This window comes from Arachis hypogaea, chromosome 10 (assembly GCF_003086295.3).
Source record: "Arachis hypogaea cultivar Tifrunner chromosome 10, arahy.Tifrunner.gnm2.J5K5, whole genome shotgun sequence".
NCBI lineage: Eukaryota > Viridiplantae > Streptophyta > Magnoliopsida > Fabales > Fabaceae > Arachis > Arachis hypogaea.
This window is the reverse complement of record NC_092045.1, coordinates 73,647,631-73,667,604: the sequence shown is the minus strand read 5'-3', so window position 1 is coordinate 73,667,604 and position 19,974 is coordinate 73,647,631. Positions and strand designations below refer to the sequence as shown.

At 40.0% G+C, this 19,974-nt stretch overlaps 1 protein-coding gene across 1 annotated transcript; it reads left to right on the top strand.

Moving 5' to 3' along the window:
- The first annotated feature begins 17,423 nt into the window (after positions 1–17,423).
- LOC112717629 (protein FAR1-RELATED SEQUENCE 5-like) lies at positions 17,424–18,602 on the top strand. The gene is made up of 3 exons (XM_025769609.1): positions 17,424–17,575; positions 17,658–18,058; positions 18,223–18,602. Exons 1-3 carry the CDS (start codon positions 17,424–17,426, stop codon positions 18,600–18,602), a joined length of 933 nt encoding a protein of 310 aa, XP_025625394.1.
- The last annotated feature ends 1,372 nt before the right edge of the window (positions 18,603–19,974 follow it).

Here is a 19,974-nt window from a genome sequence, read left to right as displayed (position 1 = left end):
GCGGATAATTTGTACGCTTTTTGGCATTGTTTTTAGTATGTTTTTAGTATGATCTAGTTAGTTTTTAGTATATTTTTATTAGTTTTTAGTTAAAATTCACTTTTCTAGACTTTACTACGAGTTTGTGTGTTTTTCTGTGATTTCAAGTATTTTCTGGCTGAAATTGAGGGACCTGAGCAAAAATCTGATTCAGAGACTAAAAAGGACTGCAGATGCTGTTGGATTCTGACCTCCCTGCACTCGAAGCGGATTTTCTGGAGCTACAGAAGCCCAATTGGCGCGCTCTCAACGGCGTTGGAAAGTAGACATCCTGGGCTTTCCAGCAATATATGATAGTCCATACTTTGCCCAAGATTTGATGGCCCAAACCGGCGTACAAAGTTACCCTCAGAAATCCCAGCGTTAAACGCCGGAACTGGCACCAAAATGGGAGTTAAACGCCCAAACTGGCATAAAAGCTGGCGTTTAACTCCAAGAGGAGTCTCTACACGAAAATGCTTCATTGCTCAGCCCAAGCACACACCAAGTGGGCCCGGAAGTGGATTTTTATGTCATTTACTCATCTCTGTACACCCTAGGCTACTAGTTCTCTATAAGTAGGACCTTTTACTATTGTATTGGGACATCTGGGTAGTTATCTTTGTTCTTATGCTATCTTAGATCACTGGGAGGCTGGCCTCACGGCCATGCCTAGACCTTGTTCTTATGTATTTTCAACGGTGGAGTTTCTACACACCATAGATTAAGGTGTGGAGCTCTGCTGTACCTCGAGTATTAATGCAATTACTATTGTTCTTCTATTCAATTCCGCTTGTTCTTGTTCTAAGATATCACTTGTTCTTCAACTTGATGAATGTGATGATCTGTGACACTCATCATCATTCTCACCTATGAACGTGTGACTGACAACCACCTCCGTTCTACCTTCGATTGGGTGAATATCTCTTGGATTCCTGATACACGATGCATGGTTGATCACCTGACAACCGAGTGCTCGCCTGACAAATGAGCCAGCCATTCCGTGAGATCAGAGTCTTCGTGGTATAGGCTAGAACTGATGGCGGCATTCAAGAGAATCCGGAAGGTCTAACCTTGTCTGTGGTATTCTGAGTAGGATTCAATGATTGAATGACTGTGACGTGCTTCAAACTCCTGAGGGCGGGGCGTTAGTGACAGACGCAAAAGAATCACTGGATTCTATTCCGGCCTGATCGAGAACCGACAGATGGATAGCCGTGCCGTGACAGGGTGCGTTGAACATTTCCACTGAGAGGATGGGAGGTAGCCACTGACAACGATGAAACCCTTGCTTAAGCTTGCCATGGAAAGGAAGAAGAAGGATTGGATGAAGACAGTAGGAAAGCAGAGAGACGGAAGGGAAGGCATCTTCATACGCTTATCTGAAATTCCTACCAATGAATTACATAAGTATCTCTATCTTTATCTTTATGTTTTATGCGTTTATCACCATACCCATTTGAGTTTGCCTGACTAAGATTTACAAGGTGACCATAGCTTGCTTCATACCAACAATCTCTGTGGGATCGACCCTTACTCGCGTAAGGTTTATTACTTGGACGACCCAGTACACTTGCTGGTTAGTTGTGCGAAGTTATGTTTATGCCATGGTAGTGAGCACCAAGTCTTTGGGGCCATTACTAGGGATTATTAGAGTTTTGAAAAGTATTGATCACAATTTCGTGCACCACTTATCCTCGTTTTCTTTTTCAAACCTCTGAGGGTATGGAAGTTTGGGGACATATGGCCTCACCCCTTCCTTCTTCGCTTGTAGCTGTGGTTCAAGGATGTTCTTGTCTCCCTTTGAGATTTATGCCTTCTTGGTTGTCTGATCCTCTTCACTTCTCCCATCATCTCTTCTTGTGGAACTTCTCTGTTGTGTTTTTCCTGAATGATGGCTTCCTTCTTCATAGTCTTCTCACTTCCCACTGTGATTGCCTTGCACTCCTCCCACTTTGTAGCTTTTCCTTTGTCCCTTTCAGTGACATTGGGAAAGGTATTTGCTGTCTTCTCACCCATATCAGAAATTTGCTTAGCCATTTGCTCCATATGCCTCTCAAGATTTTTGATTGACGCTTCTTGGTTTTTGCTTGCTCTGGTTTGATCTTTTCTTGCTGCTTCTTGATCTTGTCTGGCCATCTCTTGAGTTTTGATGAGTTTCTCCATCAACATTTCTAAGTTAGAGATTGATGACAAGTCATCATATACCCATTTTTCAAGCTAATTTCACTTGTGTTTGTTAGCATTTATGCACTTTCTTGCATCCTAAGTAAGTGATTTGGAGTGAAAATGTATAACTTCTCTAAATCAAGCAACCACTATGAAATTAATGTTAATCCATGAGGTTTAAGCTAATTTTAATTGAATTTTAATTGATTTATAAGCCTCTTGAATTTAGTGATACTTGGAGTGGTTGTTTTGGTTTATTGTAGGTGAAGAAAAGAAAAGAAAAGGAAAAGCGTGGCCTAAGAAGTGTAGCCTAAGGAAAGGAAAGCGTGGCCAAAGCAATATGAAGCGTGCCGCATGCAAGGGGGAGGCAACATTGCCCTCCACAAGGGCACACTGCCCTCTAGGAGGGCAACATAAGAGAACCAAGAAGAGAAGGCAACTCTGCCCTGCCCACTACAAGGGCAGAGCACAAAATGTGCCTTGGGACCAAGAAGAAGAGAACCTTGCCCTGCCCTTGTGGAGGGCAGAATCGGGCTCTCCAAGGAAGAAATTCAAGGGAAAAATGTCACCCATGCATGCTACAAGGATCGAACAAGGAACCATGAGGAAGCTAGGACCTAAGGTTGAGTGCCGTGCCAAGAAGCCAAGGAAATTAATTGAATTTGTGCCCCAGCCATGTTTCGAACACGGGACGTGCAAGAGGGAACATTGCCCTGCCCTTGGCGCGGGCAGGGCAGCATTTTGTGTGTGGCGCACCAAGAAGCAAATCTGGCGCACCATGGGACGTTCCTGGCAGCATCTGGCGCACCATGGGACGTTCCTGGCAGCATCTGGCGCACCAATCCTCTCCTGGCAGCACCAATTTTTTCTGCCCTGCCCTCCGCGAGGGCAGGGCAGCATCCTGGCGCACCAATTTTGATTCTGGCGCACCAACTCTCGTTCCTGGCAGCACCAAGCAGCATCCTGGCGCACCAACTTTTCCTGCCCTGCCCTTGGCGCGGGCAGGGCAGCATTTCACACACCAGGCCGCACCAGACTGCACCAAGGCCGCACCAAATGTCCGCACCATGCACCAATTTTCTGCCCTGCCCTCCACAAGGGCAGGGCAGCCTCCTGGGAGTGAATTTTCATGGGCCGAAAATTTAAATTAAAACCCCATTTCAATTCATTTCTTCACCAAATCAAAAGCCCATCCAAATCCCAAAATCCAAGAATAGAAAGTGTATATATAGGAGTTAGTTTGATGTAATTAGGATCTTTTTGGATACTTTTACACTTACTTTCAATTTTACTTTTACCTTTCTTTTGAGCATTGAATTTTCTTGTAATTGTTCTTGAGAGACTTGACCGAGCACTCAGAGGATTAAGGGAGAATTGACTGATCTCCTTCCTCATTCTTACTTGGGCAATTCTACTCTTGTGTTTCTGAGTTTTGGGTGTGAGAAATTGAGGAAATTCTGTCTCAATTCCCATTCAAAATCTCTTCAATTCTCTTTTCTGCATAATTGAATTTGATTTCTGTTATTCTACTGCTTCTTCTTCAATTTCTTATAAATTGCTTTGTGAACTTGGATCTAGGAAGGCAAATAGAGATCTAGGCTCTGCTACCTAGTCTCTTGAGACCTGAGACCATAATTTACTTTTGGTTCTTCTATGAACCTTTGCTGCATTTTATTTTCTTTCTGTTTGAATGCTATTTGCTTCTGATTCAATTTCTGCTCAATCAATTGTTGCAATCTACTTTCTCTTTGTTTAGATTCTGCAATCCCAGTCCTCAAACCCCTTTTATATTCAAGCCATTTATCTTTCTTGCCATTTAAGTTACTGCAGTTTATGTTTCTTGCACTTTAAGTTTCAGTCATTTACTTTCTTGTTCTTTAAGTTTCTGCAAATTTACTTTCCTGTTCTTTAATTTGCTGCACTTCTCCCTTCCCCCTTTACATTTACTGTCATTTACTTCTTGTTAAACACAAATCACTCAACCAAAACTTGATTCGCTTGACTAAATCACCCACTAAACTAAAATTGCTCAATCCTTCAATCCCTGTGGGATCGACCTCACTCATGTGAGTTATTATTACTTGATGCGACCCGGTACACTTGCCGGTGAGTTTTATGTTGGATCGTTTTCCACACATCAAGTTTTTGGCGCCGTTGCCGGGGATTGAAATAGATTGACAATGATTAAGTGAAGTGGAGGTCTAGATTAAGCATTTTTCTTTTCTGTTATCCTAATTCTTACTAACACACTAACTGTTTGAGTTTTTGCTTAAACTAACTAAACCTTCATTCTAGCTATAGATTGAAGTTTCATTGGCTTTCTGGGTCTGTGTGTTTATTGTTGTGTGTTTGTATGTCAGGTATAGGAATATCTTCCCCTATCGTCTCTGAAATAGATCAAAGAACTCTTCGGAGAATAAGAAGAGCTGAAAGAGGGAAGAACGTTGTTGGAGAAGAAGAATCTGAAGAGGAATTCCAAGAGATGGAAGGAGATACCAATCAACCAGGAGAAGGAGCCAACAATAATCAACAACAGAGAAGAGTCTTGGCTTCATACACATTTGCAAATGCTAGGCATTGTGGGAGTAGCATTCTTCCTCCCAATGTCAATGCAAACAATTTTGAACTCAAGCCACAACTCATCACTCTGGTTCAAAACAATTGTTCTTTTGGAGGAGGGCCTTTGGAGGATCCAAATCAACATCTGTCTACTTTCTTGAGAATCTGTGACACAGTGAAAACAAATGGTGTACCCCCTGATAGCTACAAGTTGCTGCTCTTCCCATTCTCTCTCAGAGATAAAGCCACTCAATGGCTAGAGACCTTTCCAAAAGAAAGCATCAACACTTGGGATGACTTGGTGAGCAAGTTTCTTGCTAAATTTTATCCACCTCAAAGAATCCTAAGGTTGAAGACTGAGGTTCAAACGTTCACTCAATTAGAGGCCGAGAACTTATATGAAGCATGGGAAAGATATAAGGCTCTATTGAGGAAATGTCCACCAGAGATGTTCACTGAGTGGGACAAGTTGCAAAACTTCTATGAGGGACTCACTCTTAAAGCTCAAGAAGCTCTTGATCACTCTGCCGGAGGCTCATTACAACTCATGAAGACCACAGAGGAAGCTCAAAACCTCATTGACATAGTGGCCAACAACCAATATTTCTTTGCTCATCAAAGACAACGCCAACCATCACAGAGAAGAGGAGTAATGGAGTTGGAAGGAGTTGATTCAATTCTAGCTCAGAACAAGATGATGCAGCAGCAGATTCAACAACAATTTGAGCAAATGGCTAAGAGAATTGATGGCTTGCAAGTGGTAGTAGTGAGCACCACAAGCCAACCACTAACCACTTGGGTGCAAAGTGAAGAAACTCAAGAAGAACAACAACAAGAGCAAGTCCAATACATGCACAACCAAAATCCTGGAACAAATGAAGTCTATGGTGATACTTACAATCCATCTTGGAAGAACCATCCCAACCTCAGATGGGGGGACAACCATAACCAAAACCAACAACCATGGCAAAGAAACACAGGCCAGAACAATTGGAAAAACACAAACCATAACCCCCAGCCAAACACTAACCAAAATACATATAGAAAACCACAAAACAACTACCCAAATTCTAACCAATACCCACCCAATAACCACCCAACTAACCAAAACACTTATCTTCATCCATCAACACCCCAAAATCAACCCATCTCACAAGACTCACAGAGAATCACCAATCTAGAGCTGCTCATGGAGAAACTGATGAAGAACCAAGAATTGACAACCAAGAACCAAGAAGCATCCATGAAGAACCTAGAGAGGCAGATTGGACAAATCTCTAAGAAGATTTCTGTTGAAAAACCATCAAGTTCACTACCTAGTGACACCATTCCCAACCCAAAGGAAGAATGCAAGGTCGTGCAACTAAGAAGTGGAAGAGTGTTAGTGGATGGCAACCAAGGAGCAACCAAGCAGAATGACACTGAGCCAACAAAGAATGATGAAGCCATCAACAAAGACATGATAAGCAAGAATGCTCCAGAAAAACTCACAGAGGAAGACAACAAACCACAGAATTTGAAGAAAGGAAAGAAGATCTTGGAGGAACCAATTCCAAAACAGCATCAAGTGGAGAAGAGCCCAACACCACCACTACCTTATCCACAGAGATTTCACAAGGAAACAAAGGATCAGCACTTCCACAAATTTCTTGAGACTTTCAAGAAATTGGAAATCAACATACCTTTGGCAGAAGCTTTGGAGCAAATGCCTTTATATGCCAAGTTCTTAAAGGAGCTCATCAACAAGAAAAGAGATTGGAATGAGAAGGAAACGGTGATGCTTAGTGAGGAATGTAGTGCTGTGCTCCAAAAAGGAATCCCACCAAAATTAAAAGATCCAGGGAGCTTTGTAGTGTCATGCACTATAGGCAAACTATCCTTGGATAAAGCTCTTTGTGATCTTGGAGCTAGTATCAACTTAATGCCCTTGTCTATGATGAAGAAGTTGGCCATAGAAGAACTCAAACCCACCAAGATGTCACTAGTCATGGCAGACAGATCAATCAAGATACCAAATGGAATTGTGGAAAATTTGCTAGTAAAGGTTGGAGAGTTTATCTTCCCTGCAGACTTTGTAATCCTAGATACTGATGAGGAAGGCAACAATTCAATCATCTTGGGCAGACCATTTCTAGCAACTGCAAGAGCCATTATAGATGTGGAAAAAGGAGAAATGATTTTCAGAGTACACAATGAGCAGATGATCATCAATGTTTTTAAGTCAATGCAACACCCTCTAGAGCAGGAAGATCATTTGAGGGTGGATATGATAGAGAGCCTGGTGGAAGAAATGTTAGACATTGATCAGCATGAGCAAGAAAAAGACAATCAAGAAACAATAGAGGAACATGTGGCTGAGGCTTTCATAAACAAAAAAGTGGAACCAAGCAAGAAAGAAGAGGTGCAAAAGCAAGAACTGAAGCCATTACCTTCTCATCTCAAATATGCATTTCTTGGGACTTCAGAAAGCCTCCCGGTGATCATCAATTCGTCCTTGACAAAGAAAGAAGAAGGAGAGCTTCTTGATGTTCTCAGAGCCCACAAGGATGCCTTAGGATGGACCATTGATGACTTGAAAGGCATCAGCCCTACAGTATGCATGCATAAGATTCTTTTGGAGGACAATTCCAAAGCAGTAATTCAACCTCAGAGAAGACTAAACCCTGCAATGAAGGAAGTTGTCCAGAAGGAAGTGATGAAGTTATGGAATGCAGGAATCATATATCCTATTTCCGATAGCTCATGGATAAGCCCAGTCCAAGTGGTACCAAAGAAAGGAGGGATGACAGTCATTATTAATGAGAAGACTGAACTCATTCCCACCAGAACGGTGACAGGGTGGAGGATGTGCATTGACTATAGAAGGTTGAATGATGCCACACGCAAAGATCACTTCCCACTTCCTTTCATTGATCAAATGCTTGAAAGGTTGGCTGGCCATGCTTATTATTGCTTCTTGGATGGCTATTCTGGGTATAATCAGATAGTGGTGGATCCAAAAGACCAAGAGAAGACTTCATTCACATGCCCAGTTGGAGTTTTTGCCTATAGAAGAATGCCATTCGGATTATGCAATGCCCCAGCCACTTTTCAAAGGTGTATGCTTTCCATTTTCTCAGATATGGTTGAAAAATTTTTAGAGGTTTTCATGGATGACTTCTCTGTTTTTGGTGATAATTTCAATACTTGCTTAAACCATCTAACTCTTGTCTTGAAACGGTGCCAAGAAACTAATTTGGTTTTGAACTGGGAGAAGTGCCATTTCATGGTACCTGAGGGGATTGTTCTTGGTCATAAAGTTTCAAGAAGAGGAATAGAGGTTGACAAGGCAAAAGTGGAAATAATAGAAAAACTCCCTCCACCAACTAATGTGAAATCTGTTAGAAGTTTCTTGGGGCATGCAGGATTTTATAGAAGGTTTATCAAAGATTTTTCTAAAATAGCCAAACCTTTGAGTAACCTTTTGATGATTGATCAACCTTTTGTTTTTGATAAAAATTGCCAGCATGCTTTTGAAACTTTAAAACATAAACTCACAACAGCACCAATTATCACACCCCCGGATTGGAACCTACCATTTGAACTCATGTGTGATGCAAGTGAAATTGCAATTGGTGCTGTACTTGGACAGAAGAAGGGAAACTTGCATCATGTTATATATTATGCAAGCAAAGTATTAAATGAAGCTCAAAAAAATTACACCACAACAGAGAAGGAATTGTTAGCTGTAGTCTATGCATTTGATAAGTTTAGATCATACTTGATAGGATCTAAAATTGTGGTTTATACTGATCATGATGCTCTCAAGTATTTGATGTCAAAGCAGGATGCTAAACCAAGACTTATCAGATGGATTCTACTCTTACAAGAATTTGACATTGAGGTAAGGGATAGGAAAGGCACTGAAAATCTAGTTGCTGATCATTTGTCAAGGCTGCCACCAGAAACAATTCAAAAGGCCTCATTACCTGTGAATGAAAGCTTCCCAGATGAACATCTCATGCAAATCCAACAAACACCATGGTTCGCTGATATAGCAAACTACAAAGTAGGGAGAAAGATACCGCAAGAATTCACTAAGCAACAAGTGAGGAAACTAATCAATGAAGCAAAGAAGTTCTTGTGGGATGAACCCTATCTGTTCAGAAGGTGTTCTGATGGAATAATCAGGAGATGTATTCCTGAAAGTGAAATAAGAGATATATTGTGGCATTGCCATGGCTCAGCTTATGGTGGACACTTTGGTCCAGAAAGAACGGCAGCAAAGGTATTACAAAGTGGTTTCTATTGGCCAACCATCTTCAAAGATGCCAGGGAATTTGTCCACCAATGTAATGAATGCCAAAGAGCAGGAGGACTAACAAAAAGGAATGAGATGCCACAGAACTTCATTTTGGAAGTAGAATTGTTTGATCTATGGGGCATTGATTTCATGGGACCCTTTCCCCCTTCTTATTCATTCAGATATATCTTGGTAGCAGTAGAATATGTTTCAAAATGGGTGGAAGCCATAGCCACAACTACCTGTGATGCACAAGTTGTTCTTCAATTCCTGAAGAAGCACATCTTTACTAGATATGGAGTACCCAAGGGTCTCATCAGTGATGGTGGTGGTCATTTTTGCAATAGACAAATGGAGAAACTTCTCCACAAATATGGAGTTGTTCATAAGGTAGCCACGCCATATCACCCTCAAACTAATGGGCAGGCAGAATTAGCAAACAGGGAACTGAAGAAGATCCTAGAAAAAACAGTTGGCATCACAAGAAAGGATTGGGCTAGGAAGTTGGAAGATGCACTTTGGGCATACCGAACAGCTTTCAAAACTCCTATTGGGAAGTCCCCATTTCAACTGTTATATGGCAAATCTTGTCATCTCCCTGTAGAGCTTGAGCACAAAGCCTTTTGGGCCACTAAACTTCTAAATTTGGATTCTGAAGCAGCAGGAGAGAAAAGATTGTTGCAGCTGAATGAGCTAGATGAGTTTAGGCTAGAAGCCTATGAAAATACCAAGATATACAAGGAGAAAGCTAAGAGATGGCATGACAGGAAGATTTTGAAGAAAGACTTCAAACCTGGACAACAAGTACTCCTGTATAACTCACGGCTCAAGATATTCCCTGGTAAGCTTAAGTCTAAGTGGACGGGTCCATACTTGGTAACTAAGGTTTTTCCTTATGGGAGCATCGAATTGCTAGATGAAGCAACAAAGAATCAGTTTACAGCAAATGGTCATAGAGCAAAATTGTATCTAGGGGGACAATGGAACAAAGAAAAGGAGGTTCAGAACCTAGATCCCCCTTGAAGCAAGAACAGAAGATGTCAAGCTAGTGACAATAAAAGAGCGCTTGTTGGGAGGCAACCCAACCTGAGGTAGTTTCTTTTCATAGCTTTTTCAATAAAAATGTTGAGTAATTGGTATGGATTGCAAGGAGCTAAGTTTGGTATTGCACACCAAAACAATTTGAGAGAGAATGAAAATTTCTAAGTTTGGTGTTCCACCAAAAATATCATTTAAAAACACACTCTCACCTCTTGCATGATTCTAGCTCCAAGCAATCAAACACATTATTCAACTGTTGAATTGTTTTCTAGCTTTTATTTCATTAACCTTTAGCAAGAATACATGGTTTCAAATATGGTTGACTTGTTGCATCTGAGGCAATGGCAAACAATTAAGTTTGGTGTCCCTACACCAAAATCAATCCAAGAACCACACTCAGTTTATACATACTAACCATATAATTAAGGGCTTGAGAAGCAAGCAACTTTGAGGATTATGCAGGACATGAGTCAACAATTGAAGACACTATGCATTTTAACTCAAAGAGAACACAACAGAAGGAAGAACCAAAGGGCTGCAACTTCAAAGGTTGTATCTGAACTTAATCCTTGCTGCTGTGTATTGTTTCGAACATGGGAACCATTGTCTGTCTTGCTAAAGTGTTTATCTAGTTGCAAGTGAAATTGTTTGTTAAAAATGATAAGTCTGCATAATGCTTGTATCCATCACTTAGCTTGAAAATTGTTTTGTTTCCCATATGCTTAAATAAAAGAGTTTGGTTTGAATTGAAAAGTGAAATATCCAATGTTGCATAAGTATGAATGGAAGTTGGTGGTGGTATATGTGTTTGATTAAATGCATGACTCATGAAATAATTGTTGCATAATATCATTCTCATTCAAGTGTGAGTTAGCTTGCTGTTATAAAAACTCCTATCAATAATGAAAAAGCCCTTGGAAACAAAAACAGAAAGAAAAAAGGAAAGAAAAAGCCAAAGTGGCAAGAAAAACAAAGAATAAAGGTTGGACACCAATAGCTTGAACCTTAGGACATATGCCTGTGGTGTTCTTGTACTAAGATCTGCTTGGATGAGTAAATTCTAAGGGGTATTTTGAAACCCGGTCACTTAGATCAACTGATTTGGGATGGCCAATTGAAAATCCACAATAAAGAGCAACTTAGATACAGAACATTTAGTTATCTAAAGAGATGCTGGGCATCAATGATCCTAGGAAGAATTAATGAGCCAAGTGTCTGTGGTGGAAAAATGTTGAGCAAAAAGAAAGAAACAAATAAAGCCAAAGGCTATGCTGCAGCATTTGACACCCAACCTCTAAAAGAATAATAAGCTTGTTAAAGCATTATAAGCCAAGAAAAGTTAGCAAGGGAAGAATCAAAGAGTGAGTCTTATAACAGCAAGTTTAGCAAACCTTTGATGCAAAATGAATATCATGTAACAACAACAATAATTGAGTTGTCATTGTCTGCATAAATGCCCCATAGAGCAAGTTCTGCTATCTGCATAATAAGGATAAGTATCCTTTTCTTATTCATTCCATTTACTCTTAGTTTTGATGCTTGCTTGGGGACAAGCAAGATTTAAGTTTGGTGTTGTGATGACAAGTCATCATATACCCATTTTTCAAGCTAATTTCACTTGTTTTGTTAGCATTTATGCACTTTCTTGCATCCTAAGTAAGTGATTTGGAGTGAAAATGCATAACGTCTCTAAATCAAGCAACCACCATGAAATTAATGTTAATCCATGAGGTTTAAGCTAATTTTAATTGAATTTTAATTGATTTATAAGCCTCTTGAATTTAGTGATACTTGGAGTGGTTGTTTTGGTTTATTGTAGGTGAAGAAAAGAAAAGAAAAGGAAAAGCGTGGCCTAAGAAGTGTAGCCTAAGGAAAGGAAAGCGTGGCCAAAGCAATATGAAGCGTGCCGCATGCAAGGGGGAGGCAACATTGCCCTCCACAAGGGCACACTGCCCTCTAGGAGGGCAACATAAGAGAACCAAGAAGAGAAGGCAACTCTGCCCTGCCCACTACAAGGGCAGAGCACAAAATGTGCCTTGGGACCAAGAAGAAGAGAACCTTGCCCTGCCCTTGTGGAGGGCAGAATCGGGCTCTCCAAGGAAGAAATTCAAGGGAAAAATGTCACCCATGCATGCTACAAGGATCGAACAAGGAACCATGAGGAAGCTAGGACCTAAGGTTGAGTGCCGTGCCAAGAAGCCAAGGAAATTAATTGAATTTGTGCCCCAGCCGTGTTTCGAACACGGGACGTGCAAGAGGGAACATTGCCCTGCCCTTGGCGCGGGCAGGGCAGCATTTTGTGTGTGGCGCACCAAGAAGCAAATCTGGCGCACCATGGGACGTTCCTGGCAGCATCTGGCGCACCATGGGACGTTCCTGGCAGCATCTGGCGCACCAATCCTCTCCTGGCAGCACCAATTTTTTCTGCCCTGCCCTCCGCGAGGGCAGGGCAGCATCCTGGCGCACCAATTTTGATTCTGGCGCACCAACTCTCGTTCCTGGCAGCACCAAGCAGCATCCTGGCGCACCAACTTTTCCTGCCCTGCCCTTGGCGCGGGCAGGGCAGCATTTCACGCACCAGGCCGCACCAGACTGCACCAAGGCCGCACCAAATGTCCGCACCATGCACCAATTTTCTGCCCTGCCCTCCACAAGGGCAGGGCAGCCTCCTGGGAGTGAATTTTCATGGGCCGAAAATTTAAATTAAAACCCCATTTCAATTCATTTCTTCACCAAATCAAAAGCCCATCCAAATCCCAAAATCCAAGAATAGAAAGTGTATATATAGGAGTTAGTTTGATGTAATTAGGATCTTTTTGGATACTTTTACACTTACTTTCAATTTTACTTTTACCTTTCTTTTGAGCATTGAATTTTCTTGTAATTGTTCTTGAGAGACTTGACCGAGCACTCAGAGGATTAAGGGAGAATTGACTGATCTCCTTCCTCATTCTTACTTGGGCAATTCTACTCTTGTGTTTCTGAGTTTTGGGTGTGAGAAATTGAGGAAATTCTGTCTCAATTCCCATTCAAAATCTCTTCAATTCTCTTTTCTGCATAATTGAATTTGATTTCTGTTATTCTACTGCTTCTTCTTCAATTTCTTATAAATTGCTTTGTGAACTTGGATCTAGGAAGGCAAATAGAGATCTAGGCTCTGCTACCTAGTCTCTTGAGACCTGAGACCATAATTTACTTTTGGTTCTTCTATGAACCTTTGCTGCATTTTATTTTCTTTCTGTTTGAATGCTATTTGCTTCTGATTCAATTTCTGCTCAATCAATTGTTGCAATCTACTTTCTCTTTGTTTAGATTCTGCAATCCCAGTCCTCAAACCCCTTTTATATTCAAGCCATTTATCTTTCTTGCCATTTAAGTTACTGCAGTTTATGTTTCTTGCACTTTAAGTTTTAGTCATTTACTTTCTTGTTCTTTAAGTTTCTGCAAATTTACTTTCCTGTTCTTTAATTTGCTGCACTTCTCCCTTCCCCCTTTACATTTACTGTCATTTACTTCTTGTTAAACACAAATCACTCAACCAAAACTTGATTCGCTTGACTAAATCACCCACTAAACTAAAATTGCTCAATCCTTCAATCCCTGTGGGATCGACCTCACTCATGTGAGTTATTATTACTTGATGCGACCCGGTACACTTGCCGGTGAGTTTTGTGTTGGATCGTTTTCCACACATCAGAGATCCTTTGAGATTCTGGATGGGGCTGTGTGGGTTGTGATGGTGGTTGGTGGAAATTGTTTGAAAAATTAGAGGAGTTGTTTTGTGGATTAAGTGGTTTGGAAAAGTTGTTTTGGGGGGGGTTTGTGAAGTGTGACGAGGTTGGGTATGTGTGTCTTGTGGTTGTGTGTAGTGGTCGTTGTTAGTAGAGGATTGATTGTGTTTGATTGTGTTGCCAAAACTATTGGAGTTGAAGTCCCTTTGTCCTTGATTCTGATGCCCACCCCACCTCACGTTAGAATAAGTTCTCCAGCATGGATTGTGTGCATCATCATGGAAGTCATGTTGGCATCAACTTGAGGTATTGTTCATGTATTGTATCTGTTCAGGCCTTTGTTGCTCATAGTTTAAGTGTCCCAAGACCTCCTTCAGCTCGATTCTATCCATTTGAGATTTGAGATTGGTCTTGTGTATTCACTGCAGCAAGTTGGAGTCCATTAATTCTCTTAGTAATCATCTCCATCTATTGCTGAAGTTACTGATGCATCTGCTTGTTTTGAGTCAGCATTACACTTACTCTTTCAAGTTCCATCGCTCCCCTCTTTGGATTTGTGTCATGGTGTCTCTCAGATGAGAAAAATATTGATTGTTGGCCACCATATCAATGAGATCTTTTGCTTCTTGGGCAGTTTTCATCATCTGAAGTGAACCTCCAGAGGAGTAATCTAATGCTTTTCTTGATTTCAGGGTCAATCCTTGATAAAAGTTTTGAAGTTTCACCTACTCATTGAACATTTCAGGTGGATATTTCCTTATCAGGGCCTTATATCGTTCTCATGCCTCATAGAGTGATTCTCCTTCCTTTTGTATGAAGCTTTGCACCTCTGTTTTCAGCTTGATAATCCTCTGAGGTGGGTAGAACTTGGCTAGAAATTTGACCACCAAATTAGCCCAATTATTGATGCTCTCCTTGGGAAAGGTTTCCAACCATTGAGCAGCATTGCCCCTCAAAGAAAATGGGAATAGAAGTAGTTTATAGATGTCAGGATGTACCCCATTTGTCTTGATAGTTTCACAAATCCTCAAGAAAACAGACAAATGTTGGTTAGGGTCTTCAAGAGGGCCACCTCCATAAGCACAGTTGTTCTGCACTAAAGTGATTAATTGAGGCTTCAACTCAAAATCATTTGCATGAACATTTAGGGTGAAGATGCTGCTCCCATAAAGTCTGGGATTGGGGATAGTGTAAGAGGCCAACACCGTTCTTGCAGGTTGAGCATTGTTGCTCACTCCCTCTTCATGCACCTCAGCCTCCATGACTTGCAAAAATCACAAACAAACCAAATGAAACATGGATATTCTAATGATAGAATGTGGTTAGAAGGTTAGGTGACACAATGTGTTAAACAGTTAATGTGCTTAGTAAAAATAAAAAAATGCTTAATCTAGACCACCACCTTACTTAATCATTGTCAATATAAATCAATCCCCGGCAACAGCGCCAAAAACTTGATGGGCGGAAATCAAATTCCAACACAAAACTCACCGGCAAGTGTACCGGGTCACATCAAGTAGTAATTACTCACATGAGTGAGGTCGATCCCATATGGATTGAAGGATTGAGCAATTTTATTTAGGTGGTTAGTTTAGTCAAGCAAATAGCTGATGATTTGAGTTGTATTGTAACCAACAGAAGCTAAATTGCATGAAACTATAAGAAGAGGGGGAATTGATAGAAAAGTAAAGTGCAGAAGAGTAAATGAGCTGAATCTTAAAGTGCAAGTAAGGTAAATGACTGAAGCTTAGATTGCAAGAAATCTAAATTGCTGGAACTTAGAGTACAAAAAATGTAAATTGCTTGAATAATAAAGGGATGTGGGAGCTGGGATTCAGAATTTAACAAGAGAATGTAAAGAGAAATAAATCAAAAAAGTAAAAGATGAAGTAAATTGCAGCAGATCTCAACATGAATGGAAAATTTTCTTGAAGAACAAAATAGAAAGTAAACTTAGCTCAATTTTGAAATTTAAAAGTGAAGTTGAAGATCTCAGAGGATCAATGAGACTAGCAGCTAGAGCTAGATCTCAATTCCTTCCTTGATCAAATAGAAAATGAATTGCAGAAGAAATGTAGATGAAAGCAATGAATGAAACTCAGATCCAATTCCTCAACTATCAGAATTATGCAGAAGAGGATAAAGATGAATTTCAGATCAAGTATTGAAACAAAATTCCTTCAATCTTAATCCAAAATTCAAAACAGAAAGTAAAAGTTGCAGAAGTAAGAACAATGAAAAAGAAACTCAGATCTCAATCCCAAATTATCCCAAATTCAAAGTGAAAAATGAGTAAAAACTAAAATAAGCTAAAAAATAAAACTAAAAAAATCAAAAAAAGGTTTTTAAAGTGAAAGTAAAAATCCTCCCTATATCAAACTAACTCCTATTTATACACTTTCTAATTTTGATCTTCAGACTTTGGAGTGGGCTTGTCAAATTTGGTGAAGAATTGAATTTAAATTTATTTTTTTAGACCAAGGCCCCTCCCAGGGAAGAGCTTAGTTAAAAGAGAAAGCGCAGTGCCTCCTTTGCCTTGTGTGCTTCCAATTTGTCTCGTGCCAAAGCCCATTTCTTGCGCAACATAGCAGCGCTCAGTTAAGTAAGTTAACTTAGCGCTTCAAGCTTGTACAAGGTCCCTTCTTCGAGCCTTGCTCCTCCCATTTTGTGCCAATTTCATTACACACTAGCGCTCAGTGAAGGGACTTCACGCAGCGCCCTTTCTGCTTGTGCAAGGTCTCCTCTTCGACTCTTGGTGACTGTATTTTGTCCATTTCCTTTGGAGAAGAGTGGCGCTCAGTTTGTTGTTTTCACGCAGCGCTCCTCTTGCTTGCATAAGGCTCCAAATTCGAGCCTTGCTGAGGCCAATTTTGCCAAATTTCCTTGCAAGTTAGCGCTCTCTTGTTATGCCTCATGTGCAAGGTTCAAACCTTGGTTGGCTCTATTTTGGAGCTGTTCCTTGCATTTTCTTCTGAATGGATCCCGATAAAGTTAACTTAGTTAACTGAGCGCTATTGATTTTCTTGGGTTCCTTGGGCGCTTAGTTAAGAGAGTTCACTTAGCTCCATGCCTTTGCTCCCTTGGCCTTTGCTCTAGCCTTCAAATAGAGAGCGCTACGCTCAATTAGTGAGTGCCATGGCCTTGCCTTGGTTGATGCCACACTTTTGTTTCCTTAGGCCATGCTTTATAGGCATGCTTTCCTTGTTTCTTTCTTTTCTTCACCTACAAGTAATCAAAACAACCAATCAAAGCATCACCAAATTTACAAGGTTTATAAATCATTCAAATACCAACTAATTCTAGCTTAAACCTCATGATTTTGTGTCAAATAAATGATGGTTGATTGATTCAACAAAACCATGCAAATCCATTCCAAATCACTTACTTATAATGCAAGAAAGTGCATAAAACCAAATGAAACAAGTGAAAAATGCGTGAAAAACTAGCATAAGATGACTTGTCATCACAGATCTTCGAAGACTTTTCAGGCGCTTGCTGATGAAGCTGGTGGTTGTTCTAATTTGAAATTTCTAGAGAAGAATGTTAGATATTATATACCTGGTAAACTCTGAATCCATGGAGATGATACTGATGCGCAAGAGATGCTGGACTATTTTACGAGGATGAAAGAGCAAAACCCAAATTTTTTTTATGATATTTGTGTCTATAGTGACAAAAGTCTCAAGCATGTATTTTGGGTGGATGCTCGATCAAGAGCTGCTTACGAGTATTTTGGTGACATGGTATCATTTAACACCACATACAAGCTCAACAAGTAACTTCTTTTTTTGGTTTATTTTTTATGGATTCATTAATTTACAAGCTCACTGATTGCCCCATGTGTTGGTTTTTTATAGGTTTGAGATGCCAGTTACAGCATTTGTGGGCGTCGATCACCACAGAAGGTCATGTCTTTTTGGGTGTGCTCTATTGGGGAATGAAGAGACTGAATCCTTTGAATGGCTCATGCAAACATTTGTAAAATGTATGGAAAAAATACCATATGGAATCTTAACTGACCAATGCGGGGCCATGGCAATAGCCATTCAAAATGTCTTGCCAAACACTAGGCATAGATTATGGATCTGGCACATCACGAAGAAGATACTACAAAAACTTGGACGATTGAGCCGATATGAAGAAATTAAAGCTACAATGAATGGGATTATTTATGAGTCTCATTCGCGAGAATTATTTGAAAGATCATTGTATGACTTCATTGAAGAGTACACCCTTCATGACAATAATTGGCTCAATGGTATGAATACACATCCAAAACTTGGTTTGTCTGTTCATTCATCATTTTAAGTGTTAACCAGATTTTGTAAAAGAAATGAACTTATGCTAAATATCCTTTCATGCATGTTTAGTGTCACAACATAGGTGAGTATTTTAAAAGCAAATATGTCTTTCAAAATGCAGATATCTATCATATTCGCAATATATGGGTCCCTGTTTTTCTAGAGCACGAATTTTGGGCTAGCATGAGAAGTACACAACGGATTGAGAGCATGCATGCTTTCTTTGATAAGTACCTAACGTGTAGGAGCAGCTTGATTCAATTTGTGCACCAGTATGACAATTGTCTTGTAGATAAGCAACAACAGGAGTTGGAATGCGATGCAGCAGACAACAGGGGCCTGATCCCATGTGTATCAAACTCTCCTATTGAGAATCAGTTCCAATATGAGTACACCAACTTCATATTTCACTATGTTCAAGCCAAATTTATCAAAAAGTGTGACTGCAACCTGTCTCCAAAGGCAGTGAAGGACAACCAATACTTCTATGAGATGACTTGATAAATCCACATTTCATGATATTTATTTGCTCTATTTGGATGGATTTTATCAACTTTTCTTGCACTTATCCATTGAAATAGCATAGTTTCATGATTTCTTCCTAAATTGTGCTTGAAAGTGAAAACATGCTTTTTAGGCCTTTTAATTGCTAAATTTTATTCACTTTAATCCCATTTGATGCCTTGATGTGTTTGCTAAGTGATTTCAAGTTTTCAAGGCAAGTATGGGTTAAAGAAGTGAGAAAAGCAGCATGAAAAAGAGAAGAAACCATGAGGAAATAGAGTTTGGAAGATTCAGCATCTGTGAGTGTGCACAGTGATGTGTGCGCACGCACAAGTGCGAGCTTGGCGACGCGTACGTATGGGAGTGAATTTCGTTAGGTGATGCGTACGCGTGACCCACACGTACGCGTGACCCTTGTCACGTGACCTCATTAATTGCAAATCGCTAGGAGCAAATTCTGGGCCTCCAAAACCTAATCCAACCCATTTCTGAAGCTATTTCAAGCCAAAGTGAAGAGGAATGAGGGGGCAATTAGGTTTAGATTTTTACATGTTTTTGTTTAGTTTTTCTAGAGAGAGAAGTGACGAATGGATTCTTGCATGGTCTAGAATTTTACAAATAAATTCTTGTTGAAAGTATAGCTTCTAAACCAACAGAAATCCTTTCGTACAAAAGTTTGGTTGTCACAAATAACAAACCCCTAATAAAATTGATAACCGAAGTATTTAAACATCGGGTTGTCTCTCAAGGAATTGCAAGAAAGTGTTCTTATTATTGGTTGAGTTGTGTAAATTGGGGTTTTAGGGATGAGAAATAAGAAGAGAAAATTGCAGAGAAAATAAATAATAACAATAAAAAGCCTTGACCCAGAGAAGATTAATCTGAAGTTCTATCCTTGTTGGATTTCCCAAGATTAATTAGTAATAGGTTGTTGTTCCACTTGGTTATCCTTCATTCAATAAAGGAAAGTCAAGTTGAAAGCCAACTTCTATTCACAAGAAAATAATCATTTCCCTTGGGAAGGGTTAGTGTTAGTAACTAGAAAGCTGGCCAACAACTTTCAATTACCAATTAACTCTTGAGTATTCCAACTCAAGGGTCTCAAATATTAATCAACTCCAAAGTCAAGTTGGGAGCCTACTCTATCAACATGAATACCATCTTCCTTGTTATGAAAAAGGAGTAGAAAAGAGACATGATAATTTGAATAAAATTGGAAGCAATTAAATAAATAATAAAATTGAATTCATAAAAGCAATCCAATTGTAACTCTGAACAAGGATTAAGAATATGGAAGAGTAAGTGATAAGTCAGGAAATAAATTAGAATGATGAAGTCTTCAATGGAGGTAGTGACTCTGTAATATCCA